This window comes from Cupressus sempervirens, chromosome 11, assembly GCF_028749045.1.
Source record: "Cupressus sempervirens isolate cs-2001-9-10 chromosome 11, ASM2874904v1, whole genome shotgun sequence".
Lineage (NCBI taxonomy): Eukaryota > Viridiplantae > Streptophyta > Pinopsida > Cupressales > Cupressaceae > Cupressus > Cupressus sempervirens.
The window spans coordinates 621835098-621849321 of record NC_143128.1 but is presented as its reverse complement, the minus strand read 5'-3'; the positions used below and the strand labels follow the sequence as shown (position 1 = coordinate 621849321).

The following is a 14224-nucleotide window of genomic DNA, read 5'->3' as shown; positions in this document are numbered from 1 at the left end:
TATATTAGTACCAAATTTATATTTTAAAGTTATCTATATAAATATTGTGATTGTACTTGTAATAAATCTTTACCTAAAGTACATATATTTGACAGTTCTATATACTCAATTCCATTTCAAATTATGCTTCACTTGATTTATCTAGTTAATAATTTAGATTAATTTTAAAATAATTGTTGTTTAACATATTTTTAAAGGATTTATACTTATCTAGTTAATAATTTAGATTAATTTTAAAACAATTGTCGTTTAACATATTTCTAAAGGACTTATACTGTTCATTTTGTCAAAATGACTGGAGACTATTCATCTCTTATCTATTGCACAAAAATTTGAATCTTGCAAACAATACAATTTTTTTTTTAAAATCAGTGTCTAATTCAATTATATTCATTTAAATAAACTACAATCCAAAATATTATGGAGAGGTTCCTAATGAAGTTGCAATTCAGATATTTACACAAGATTATCATGGACTGTAAAAATCTTGTTTTAAATTAAAACCATTTTCACAATTGTGATGTGAATATCAGGATTTAACTGTGTGATTTTGAGTCAAACTCGATGACCCATGTTTCATGAGTAGTGTTTCAACATGAATCCATCTCTCATGACAATAAATGGAACACTTAGCACTCATTGGATCTAGGTGATGCTCACAGGGGTGAAGCACCGGGACTTCCCAGGAGGTCACCCATCCCAGTACTACTCACTTGTGGCACAAAATGTTGTGTATGACATACACATGGAGTGCCGGGGATTGATACTCTTCACTTGATGTTAAAGTCATTCATTCTCATAAATTTAATTGCAAAGCCTAGAACATAGTCAAAATTTTCCGTTACCCAATTATAGACCTTTTTCGATTAGCCAATATAGACCTATTACAAATCTCTTACCTGAATTTTTTTAATTTACTCTCAATAATACAAATTATCCATCGCCTTAATTCATACATTATCCTTTGCCATACTTTATTAGTCTTTATATGAATGCCTAGTCAACGCTTCGAGTGTGCTGGTTAAGCCATACCAGATTGCTGAAAGGAGAATGGACACGTATGACTAAAACTGGCGGAGTATTTAGTCCACATGGCGTTGCACAATTTTGGTGGGTCCCACAGGCGGCACTAATTTCATTCTCTAGACGCGTGTGAACTCCACTACCTGTGTGTCATTAATTCAAAAGGCAACAATTTGACAGAACCTTGAAAAGCTTTCAGTCTTAATTACAGACTTGTGTGTGGAGTGCCGGGGATTCGATCCATGGCCAGAACGAAGCAGATGGCCAGGAAAATAGCATACAAACTGGCTGCCAAAAAAGCTCCGTTAGCCAAAATGGAGATGGCGAAGAACAAAATGGCACCTTTAATGGAGGAATTAAAGAAGAAATTTCAGAAATCGAAGCCCGGTACAATTGCCCTGCGTCAAATAGGCAACTACCGAAGGTCTGGAGAACTGGCGATAAATAAACTGCCATTTCAGATGATTGTAAAAGAGATTGTTCACGATTTTTGGCCAGATTTTCGTTTCCAAAGTTCTGCTGTTTTGGCTTTGCAAGAGGCGGTTGAGAGTTATATCGTGGGCATGTTCGAGGACGGTAAGGTCTGTGCATTTGACGAGAAAAGGGTTACTCTCGTGCCCAAGGACATGCAACCTGCAAGGAGGTTTAGGGGCTTCATTCCTTAGCTTTTGGGGCCTCAATTTCTTGTATATAATGGTGGAATTTTCTTCGCCATTGCTCGTGACCAAAGTTTTAGCTGCCTCACTTGAACTTTACTAGGAAAGGCTAAATATGCATTTTAATTGTATATTGCTTTTTAATTAATGTTAGAAGTAGGAGATTTCTTTATATTTTTGTGTGCATGATGGTTTTACTATGGATTGGAATAATTTTGGAAGTATGTGCATTTTACTAGGATGCAAGATTTTGCATCATCATGAGAGCAATGTTTTACATTACATCATATTTAATGATTCATCATCTTGATAGTGATGTTCTATGATTCTTCGACAGAAGAATAGTAACACTTCAAATCATGTTGCATTGATACAATACAATGCTAATGTTCAAATCATACTCTGATTTACATTTCAAATCATACTATGATCCTTCATCATGATAGTGCTAAGTTAGTGAATATCTTAGGTAGAGTTCAAACATTGATAAAAAAACATACATACTTGAATCTTAAAGTTCTAAAATTCAATCTTTAATCATTTTTAAAATTTCATTTTTAACTTATATATTGAATTGGATAAAAATTGCATTTTACACTTATATATTGAATTGGATAAAGGATGACAAAAGGATAAGGAACTAAGTTTTATTGGGATTAAGCCAAAGGTTATGAGATCAAATTACAATTTTAAGAAAATAAGGTCAAATAAAATATGAGATTTGGTGAATAAAAAATCTTAGGCCAAATACTTAAGAAGGGAAGAGAATATAAAACAAGTGTCACATAGTGGCTTGTATTTGTCGTAAGTAACAATAGTATGATAAATTAGAATAATACCTATTAAAAATAAAGAATCTTAGTTACCCGAGTTTGTTGTTTTGGCCCAAGAACCTTGCTTGTGTTTGAACTAATTTGAAATATTGGTATGGTTTGACCTAGGTTCGATCAGGGTTTAATTTTCCCTAGGCTGGTGAGAACCCATAGTCCAAAATTTGAAATCAAGAAAATTTTGGCTTCCCAAATTAAATTTGGCACGAATTTGGGTGAATTTACGTGGATGGGCAACTTTCAAGTCATTTTTTATATTAAAAAAATTATATTTTTTGAGTTTCGGTTGCACTAAAAAGTGAATGTAAGTAGGTTATTTTAGCTTCTAACATCATTTGTGGTGTGCAAATAGGTGATTGGGAAAAAAAGTTCATGATGCTATGATTACAACTTACATGTTTAAAGTTAATGTCTATGGTGTTTTTATTGTTTAAATGATTAACTTAGTTTACATCATATGATTTTATGATACTCTATGCTTTTAGGATTCATAAATATGTATATATATAATTTTTTCTAATGTTTACATGTTTTTGTACAAATGAAACCCAAAACCCTTTCCAAAAAAAATTTGTATCAGCGAACCATTTCTTCAAACCCTTATTTCAAACCGAACTCAAACTAGTAACTAAGATAAAAATTAACAATAAAGATTAGAAAATTATCACTGCATTTTTTTAAAAGTATTCCATATTAAATATTTTTAAAATAAAAATTATTTTATGTATTTTGTTTAGAAGTATTTCATATTTACACATTTTAAAATAATATTTTTTTAAATATAAAGATATTTATCATTAAAAATAATTTCTTATTTATGTTATAGTTTTATGTTAATGTATTGATATATTGAGGTCTATCGATATGTTAATATGTTATTGTGTATTTATCTATTAAATATGTTTTATCTCATATGTTTATATAATTGCACATCTGAAAATATGGCCTTAGAATAGGGATAGTGCTTTCTCTAAATTCGCTCCTATAACACCCCAAACACATGACCAATCATTTGAAAGCAAAATAATTTTATAAGTTTTAAAAATTAAAAATCTCAAATCTATACTTTAGAAAAATCAAAAATCAAAAAAGAAATATTTGAATGTAATTGGTTGAAAGAAAAATAACTAATCAATAAAGTGTTTGCAATAGTATTAGCCTACGAAAAATACAATAAGAAAGGATAAGAAAAATGACCATTAGTGGGATTAAATCAAAGAAGTAAAAGTTATGAAATGTAATTAGAAGAATGAAAAATCTAAGGCCAAATACTTAAGAAGGGAAGATAATATATAATAAGAAAGGATATGAGAAATGGCTAGTTTTTGGATTACGATAAAAACAAGTTTTGAGGGGACCTGAAACCCCATAGAAAAAACAAAAAATATATTCTAAATAGAGTCCACCAAGTTTTACAAGGACTTGGAACCTACAGTAACATCAAAAAGCCCAAACCCAGGTTTTACAATGACTTGGAACCTGAATAGTAGCATACATACAAAATCCAGCCAGAAAGAAAGAAAAACAGAAAAATATCTAGCAAAAAGAGATGGAACCAGAAACTCGAGCCAACAACACAAAAGTAGGAAGTTACCCTAGCTTGTCCACAACCTTAGTCAATTATTTGGCAGTATAAGTAACCTCCTGAAGGAGACCCTCACCATTAGAGATAGGGGTAGCTTCAATGGCCCTTTTTGTGTTCATCCTAGTTCTTCTGCTAGGTCCACCAGTCATCTAAGTAGGCATTGGGGAAATAATCTCATTGCTCCTACCAATGCTAATCGTCACCGCACATAGGCTAGAAGTTATCAAGTCCATCTATTGGTTTCTATCCTTGACCAGTTACCTCAACCCAGCTTCATAGGTTATCAGTTTTCAAGAATGTTCCTGACTTTACCCTCTCACTTGATTCTTTTGGTTTTTTCATTATCCTGATTCTTTTGCAACTCTTTAACCCTTTTCTGTAGGGCCATGATATCATTATATATCCAAGTATCAACCTGCAGAGTTGTGTCTGCCTTCAATTTGGCTTTGTTAAGAAATATAAGCCTTCTAATTATATTCTTCTCCCTAGTCACCTCATCAGCACTGGTCAGCTTGAGATGACTACTATCAATGTGGGCCTCTTTAGGCATGGACTCCTTTTCCCTAGCTAAATTATTTTCTTCGGTGTCATTCTTCTGGGTAGTATCAAATTTTTTTGGCTCTTGGGTAATAAGGATCATATTATCATCCTTATTAGTATCCATCGATTCTCCCTTCTCCTCATTAGCTTCAAAGGTAGGCTTATTATCTTTCACGTTATTATTTTTTCCCTTTGAGGAGTTCAGTGAAAGAGATAGTTATGATTGCAAAGGTTAATTAAATAGTTTGTAGGTAATTTATATTTAAATTTATAAATTTAGTTAGGATTTAATAATTGAAATATAATTATTAAAGTGAAAGATATGAAGAAATTGTGTTTAGTTAAAGAAATAGTGATAATGATTGAATAATGTTGATGTTATTTAGGATTTATGAATCAATAAGGAAAAGAGGGTGTTATTTCATGTGCTAGTGATAAAGACACCAAATCAAATTTCATAAAAGTCAAGAAGTCAATTATATATTAGTGCAGCCAATGTCATAAAAACCAAGGAGTTAATTATATATTTTTGCAACAGTTAATATGTAACTAGTCAAACATTGAACCTTCAATTAAATAACAAAAAAATACAATCTTGACATTTTACAAGTGACACAAAATACTTATGGACCAACCTATAATGTATAGAATAACCATTATCTTTCTATGTAAAAGTAAAATAATAATCCAAAGGGGGTTTAGCCAAATCCCATAAGGCCTCCACCTAACACCAAGCCTCTGGACATTACAATTAATTTCATTTCAAGTTTCATAGGAAAACAAGAGGAGAGATTGCCACCTCGCACCTCAACTCATTGTCATAGTTCAATCTCTTGAGAAAGATTTAATGACCTCCATTGAATGGAAAACATAACATATTTATTTATAATCAAATATGTCCCTTCTTTTTCATGTGTTACAAATGATCCTTGTGAATGTTGACATGTTTAATATCATTATGGAGAAGGAAGAAAAAATAGCAATTGATAGCAAGGAGACATTGCGAAGCATTTGTGTTTCATCTTACTCTTATATCATGTATAAACTTGATCTAGGAATTTTTTTATGGTACATTGAATGTAAATTATAGAGACCCTTCAAGATGTTTAACCAACTTCTAGAGATGAGCTGCCGGTGTCTAAGATTAGGGTCTTTAAATGTCAAGTTGTGTGTACTTTAATCATCTAAATGTATAAAAAAATCAATGTAGATAATCAACTAAGTATACAAATTCAATATTTTAATAGAATAGATCTATTCAATGCTCTGCTAGGGAACCCAAGAAAAAACAACCTAATATAGTACTATATTTACAAAAATAAATAAAAATTCTCTTAAGAGTTTATGCAACATCAAGATAATAATGTGAAAGCAATATAATGAACAATATCACATACACATAAAATAATACAAATACGTATTTTATTTCTCAAGGATTTCTTAACATAGAATCACATATGTGTAAGTTTTATTAATTCAATTTAAACATAAATGCAATGTCCACATCCATAAAGAAATATCAAATATATAATCATAAATGAATGCATAAAGTACAAATGATACCATAACGTATGTCTAAATACATAACATCCACTATGCATGCGATAGGGTATGTAATGATAATTTAAGTCCAATAGAATACAATACATTGTCCCATGAGGACCTCTAAATATAAAATACACGATACATGAACACATCCATTGAGGATAAGTGAAAGTCTCCAAGTGATATGATTAAGGATGATACAACTACAATAATGGAACATACAGTATTGGTGCAAGTCCATCAAATCTCAATGAAAATAAAATCACTACCACCCAACCACGTGCAACCTAAATGGACCACTCCCACTGTGTTGAGGATATAACGTTAGGTTCCACTCTAATATCAAACCGCAAAATTATTGATAGTGTAAAACCTAGACGAGGGATCTTGACGAGTACCAATACCAACACCACATACTAAAACCAATTGCCAAAGGTAAATGAAAAGTCTATGGAGGAGACTTAGGATGCATATCATGAGTGTTATCACATGGTGAACTACTTGAGTTATCCTGGACTAGTCATTCTAGACCCTAGACCCTTAACATGACCCATGCAAAACTAGAATGCCCTCTCATGAAGATGAGGAATATTAGACATATCTACTCTCTAGGTATCATATCATTCTCATCATTAGCATATACAAGAGCTCAAGGCATGAGCGAGAAAATGTTAATAATTATCTTTTTAATGTGCTCTAGGAATTTTAATTACCAAATTATCACTTATTAATAGCTTGCCCTTGAACTTGCCACTTTGGGCCCCATACCCCTAAATATGTACGAAGGTAGCTTCCCCTAAATTCATAGATCACCATAAACCATCATATATCACAAAAAACATGACATGCAATAATAGAAACTCATATTAGTCTTCAAACCGGCCAATATTATAAATGTTCTCAAAAAGTACATATAGCAACATGAGCTTAAGATTAAACAGAGGTTGGGTAAGTAAAACTGAAAAGATAACCATATCATGAACACACATGTCATCGTAAAAGTAAAATATCCAAGCCTTTGGTCTATCATTCCTAAAATCAAATGCACTCAATAGAAAAAATCAAAAAGTCAATCTTAAATGTACAAAAAGATTCAAGTATTTTACAAATGTCCAATTTGAATATAAAATATTCATATAAGAACCACATGCATAATGAAACACTAAGTATTTGAAAGTAAACTACTAATAATACTATTTATCCAAAATCAATTAGATAAATTATTTTTTAATAAAATAATACTTTCTTTATAATAGATATTAAATTAGCTCAAATTAATAACATAAATTTATTTTTAATAATATAGTGAAAATTACTAAATTTGAAATTAATATTAAATATGTAATCAGATATTAAAAACCAATGTCAAATTAAATTAAATTAAATTGTCATGCCCAAAAACACCAACAAGTTATGTTTTAATATTTAAAAGTGATAATAGGATTAAATGTAATCAACAAGTATTCAAATAAATTCACTAAACTTCCTCGCACACATGTATAATTATAAAATTTAAACACAACTATATATCAACATGTTATCTGATTAATCTAATTTAAAGGAATGTGATTACCAATCATAAAAATGTGCAGTAAGGTAACACCATCACATTTGATTTTTAAATTACATAAGCAAAACTGAAAACAAAGCTATAAGACTCAATGCAAGCATATTTACTCAATCTCATTTTTCTATAAAACTACCTGGTTCAAAGGCTCCGCTAGGAAAGAACCAGTAAGAAAACACAGCTTCATTGCCACTTCAACAAAGGTTTAAAATACATTTCTACACAGGATTCTAATCCCAAACGTAATTGAATTTCAACAATCAAAATACATTTCCATCATGGCCCTTAACAAGGGTTCCATATCAATTTTTGCAACACATTTCTAAGAACCGTGGAGAGAACAAAATCTGATCAGGTGACAACAAGCATGACCAAGAAAAAAATCAAACATGCATATTCATACAAGGTTCTCACAATAGGATTCACAATGAATCAACACTAGGGAAAGGTGGATTTTTCCAACAGGAGATGTCAGACACAACACCAAACTAGGTGCCCAATCGGGGCTATACATCAAGAACTTCCATTCTTCCATTCTTACATACCAAAACTCATACGTGGTTTGTGCTAATAGGTAGGGGCCCATAACACCCTACCCTCTCTCCCTCTTCTCATCCTGAGAAGAGACTCTACACTGTTGGAGTCCAACTAAAAGGACCTTTCCCGAAATTGGCCACTTCTGCCCTCTCCAAGGGTGAGTAATGCCAAAACACCCATACAAGAAAACTTCAAAATCCAAACAGAAACATGGAAGAAAAGCATTCGAGAACATGGTTTTCAAATCTTCCCAACATACCCACAAACATACAAGCATCCAAATAACAACACCATAGCAAAGCATGAAACAAGCATGAAAAACTGAACAAGGGAGATGAAATTCCTACCTTCACAAAGAGGTAATGGCAAATGAATAAGTTTGAGTAGAGCTTTTCCTTTTCCTTCCCTCAATCTTCCATGACTTCTCTCGAAATGTAGAGATTGGGTAACCACCTAAACTACTCCAAGAAGGGCCTCTAAATAAGCCTCCAACTCAACCACCAAAAGGATCAATAACTTCTCCCACCCACCTAAAAATCTAGAAGCTCCTAATTCAACCCATACTATGGTTAACCACTAAGTGGAGGTGAGGTGAGACAACTCATGGTAGCCATAGTCAATTTTCGCACAAAGGCAAAAAGAGACTTTTTAAGTGACCTCAAAAGTCAATAAAAGGGGCTTAGGGGTTGGAAAAGACCCCCAACCCATACCCATACCCCTTGGGTATAAATATTTCATGATTTAAAGCCTTAGGAATAGGTTTAGAGCCAAACAAAAGCTAGAAAATAATTAGGACCAACTAACAACTAAAAAATGCAGATAAAGCACTAATCTGGATTAAGGATGACTAAACTCGATTAAGAACCAAATTAGCAAAAGATACTAACTTAAATCGACTTAGGTCCAAAGGTTACACAGTTAACCCTAACTAGCATGCTAAAGAGCATAAACAATTTACGAGTGTCAAGCGACACTAAAAGAACATAGTTATGAACATTAACATTTACTGATCACATAAGGATACATACATACATCTCAATTTAATTATGAACAACAACGTTTCCAAAATTAGCACATAGGGATCAGTTATGTTCCTCCATCGATTTTCTCAGCTAAAATATTTGCACACTCATTGCACACATCAATAGTCCCGTAAAATCACATGTACATATGTATATACGAATCAAAAATTCACATAAATTGGAACATACATCAATCAGGGTTTCTTTCATCCTACTTATATCCTTAATCATAAAGATTTCAAAATCAATGTGTTAATCCTACATTTTACTTAATTCATCAACATGCATATACATAAAACCTTAAATGACGAATATCAAATATCTAAAAGTAACATCACACAACATGAGATAATAAAATATGTTCAAGCATCAAATAATGTCTCGACATCTCGAGTCGTGAGTATCAAAATAATAGTAATGTATCACTATGCTACAATGGATCAGAGCGAACTCAAAACATAATTTTTCAATTACGTAACTATTTAATTCATTTCTACTCACATTTAATCATCAGAAATTACATCATCAATATAACATATAACATATTCATTAATTCAGATTAAATATGAGAATAATCATTGTTAGGCATGCATATACCTAAACATCATAACATCACCAATAGTGAATATTGAACTATCTAAATGCATAGAATCCTAATCATTGAGGTAACAAAATCAATAACATCATCGTTAAGTGAAACACCTTGTATTATTGTTAGTGCAAATTAATGTTTTAAACAGTCGAGACAACATAATCGTTCTCTAATCTTTAAGTATTAAAGCATGGATGTATCTGTTCTTCTCAATTTTCATTAGGACATCTAAAAACCTACAACATTACTCCATATCCATTCAAATCTCCTACAACAGATTTGATAGAGAAATTCATATTTAATAAGTGCATGCGAGGAGGGACCTTACATAAATTAAATTCTGGGGAGAGGGGAGGAGGGCGAGCTTGCACCCATGGTTGTCATGACAACCTGGTGTTGAGGTAGTTGCTTCTATGGAGCTTAGCTTATTGCGACAGTTTGTTATCCACAACAGTTGTTACAACGACAACCTTGGGATTGGGGTGGGATTGAGGATCCTTGTCCCCATAATTTTTAAATAATATCTTTAAAATTTTAAGTATATATACATATATATACATATGTATGTATATATGTATGTATATCTATATATGTATATGTGTGTGTATGTGTGTGTGTGTGTGTGTACACACACACACACACACACATATTAAATACTGTTTTCTTCTGAGTGGGCTTATAGGAAAGATTTTTTTTGTGCAATTAACCTTATTTAACATATAAGTAGTAGCTTAGATTATTTTTATTTGGAGAATTTATAATAAATTTATGGTTTTAATGACAAAGTTATCTTTGCAAACTTTGGTTGGTTTTTGTTTTCCAATTGCTAATTTTTTTTCTTTTAGAATTTTTTCCAACAACCTAGGGTTTTAAACATATTTGATGAATCATGGTTTTTTCTAGATTTTCAAGCAAGAGTTTACCAGATATGTTGATTTGATAGAGTTTTCTACATAAACATTTAGAAATTCTCTTCTCTCAACTTTTTAAATACAATGAAAATCAATAACTAAATTTGATTTTCAAATTCATATACAAAATTTAATCACGATTTCAACCAAAAATTCAATCAATCGAACAAACACAAAGCAAACATTCTTTTGGAAGGATAAATTTTGTAAAGGTTCTCAATTCCCACCTTAGATCCACCAGTTGAATTATGAAACCAACAGACTAAATAATGTGATCCAAAATACTCAAGGACTAAGCTTTGAAAATTATTATTTAACTTCAATTTTCAATTCACTAAAAAAATTGTAATTTCACTCTACAAAACTTGTGTATGCTTAATGACCAAAAATTTCTCTAATAAAGAGAACCTAGCTCCCTTTAGGGTTTCTAATTTATAAATCCTAAAAAATGACAACTCAACTTAAAATTAAATAATAAATATTTTAATCAAATAATTTTCTTCATAGACACTAATTTACTTTTATTAATTTTTTTTTTTTTTTTCACTTTAGTTATAAATGTACTTTTAAATGTACAATTAATATTTTAATTTGATAATTAATATTTATAACAAATTAATTGTATGCAACTCATAATTTTTTTATTTTTTTGGATCGATAAGAAGCTGAAGCCAAGATTCATTAGAATTATTATGTCTCATGATTAATTATTATTATTTATTAACCTTGAGTAGATTCAAACCCAAGACCTCCTAGATAAGAGGCTCACAATTTACTGTTGTGTTGTAGGCTCTTGCCTAACTCATAATTAATTCTTATTAAATTAAATTAAAATTTAATTTATCTTTATTTTTTAATTAAATTATCAACTTCTACAATTAGAGTTTTTAAATTAAGTCTCTAAATTAAATATATGTATTTAGTTAATTTTCACTCAATTAAATATTGTTAAATACTTTGATATTTTCATATTTTAATAAATAATAATGTCACCATTTAATGAATATTATTTCCTTAGTTAATTTTATGCCATTTCTTACAACTAAAACACGATATACAACTAGAAAGAAAATTTGATAGAATACAAAATACAAAACCAAACTCAAGGGTTAGGTTCATGAATTCATGTCACCTTAACAAATTTAGATGTGTAGTCAATCATATAATTATCTTTTATTTTTATGATAGTAAAGGTTTAGGTTAGGATTTAAACTTGAACATTATTTTCTCTCTCTTACTATTGAGGCATTGCGAAAAGGTATACTCATCCTCGCAATTCAAGGAAGTTGATGTCTAGTACCTACAATCTTACATAAAATATGAGCAATATATATATATATATATATATATATTCCCTCTCTTACTATTGAGACAATGCGATAAGGTATACTCATCTTGGCAATTCAGGGAAGTCGATGTCTAGTACCTACAATCTTGCATAAACAATGAGCATGTGTGTGTGTGTGTGTGTGTGTGTGTGTGTGTGTGTGTGTGTGTGTGTGTGTGTGTGTGTGTGTGAGAGAGAGAGAGAGAGAGAGAGAGAGAGAGAGAGAGAGAGAGAGAGAGAGAGAGAGAGATGTCAAACAGAAACGTAAAACATACACACTAACCATACATATGCAAGTATGGGGTAAGTACAACTAGTAAATTGTAACTATAAATGATATCATATCCTAACATATGAACTCTATCATCATGAAGATAAACATAGTCACTAACTAAGAGCATATAAAGTATCATCAATATGTAAGTAATCATTAACATCAAATGAACATATAAAATGTCTCAACTAAGCAATGACTCATGATATGTAAATCCAAACATAAAGTAGTGTCATACACCTATAGAATCAAGCATCGCTGGATAAGCCAAAACATGTATGAAAACTAGCTTAAAAGAGTTTAGCAATATGAAATGAAAAGTAAACTATTAGTAGGCACTGCAATACCTGAGGATTTTGTAAATTTTAGACATTTTGACCTTGAGCCTACATGGATTAGGAAAATAACATTAGAGACTCAAAGTTAGTCATTATTTCTATGACATCTTTTATTAAGAGAATATTATAATAAATTGTATAGAAGTTGTAGAAATCATTTAGAGAAGGATGAAATTGACCATTTAAGAAAGGATTGAAAGAGAAAAGAAAGATATTGATCCTAATTTAAAATGGTTAACTTATTTATATTTTATGAAGCACAAAGGATGGAAAATATGTTGGAAATTTTTGAACAAATGTATGTTAGAGATCCTACAATGTAGAGACCCAACAAATATGTCCCCCCCCAACCCCCAACAATGGCAGAATTCAAAGAAAAAATTACAATAAGAATATAAAAGATAGTTTAAAATGTAATAGATGAAACTCTTTAAAATCCACTTTAAGGGGACCTTCTCCAAAGAAGTAGAAGATGAATGAACCAACCCCTTTAGTTTAATATTCAAAGACAAATTTGATTATAAATATCAAGAAGGTAATTGATGTAATGTCAAATATGTTATATAAGTAATAAGTTGATAAACTACTCTCTTATCCCCTAGAATCAATTTTGTTGATGAGATACTATAATCTTGACAGGATCTAGGTGTCCCTTTGCTATTAGAAATGGTTAATAATGAAAAAAAAATTCCAAAACATTTTTATGACGATCTTATTAAAAGCCAAGATTTTAAAGAGTTGTGGTTGAGAAGGAAGATTATGGAATTTTTTGTTGGCATAGCTGATGTAGATGTCTTGAAACATATGTTTGATGGTGATTATCAATTAATGTGTTGTCATTGATGTCAACTTGATAGTTGCTTATGAATTGTTTACTAGGAAATTAAGTTATTTATTGTGCAAGTGATAAGTTAAGTGTGTGGTTGATTTTTTTGATGAGTTACATTGTGTGATTGGTATGGAAGACTTGGAGATTCTTGTAGTTGTTTTATATGTTATTTAATGTACTGCGCATTAGTAGTCAATGCTTTGTGATTGTTTTAAGTGAGATATTTTATTTAGGTTGGTCAGTTTATGATAGAATGTGACTAATTTGATTGGTCTATCAAATGTGTGTTGTTTTAAGAGATGAAATCCATGAATTATGATGTTTGCTAGGTTTTTGGATCATGGTCAAAGTTGTATTTGATTTAGTTTATAGGAAGACATGTTTTCGATCAATTGAAGATAGTTCAAGATGGAAAATGAAGAATAGGTTAAATATTTGTGTTTGATCTTGAATCGGTAACACATAAGCTATTTTCTGGTAGATCTTTCAAGTTTATTAGTTGGTTAATGGTGTTTAAATGATGTGGATCCAATAATTTTTGAAGGATCATTTATACATTGGTAGTTACGATGGAATTTCTTGAAAGAGTGTATATTCATTCGAAGGTTGAATATTTGTGTTTGATCTTGAACCGGTAACACATAGGCT

At 30.9% G+C, this 14224-nt stretch overlaps 1 protein-coding gene across 1 annotated transcript; it reads left to right on the top strand.

Moving 5' to 3' along the window:
• The first annotated feature begins 1190 nt into the window (after positions 1–1190).
• Positions 1191–1851, top strand: LOC149531235 (histone H3.2-like). The gene has a single exon (XM_089809707.1). The coding sequence runs from the start codon at positions 1266–1268 to the stop codon at positions 1686–1688; it is 423 nt and encodes a 140-aa protein (XP_089665833.1). The 5' UTR covers positions 1191–1265; the 3' UTR covers positions 1689–1851.
• The last annotated feature ends 12373 nt before the right edge of the window (positions 1852–14224 follow it).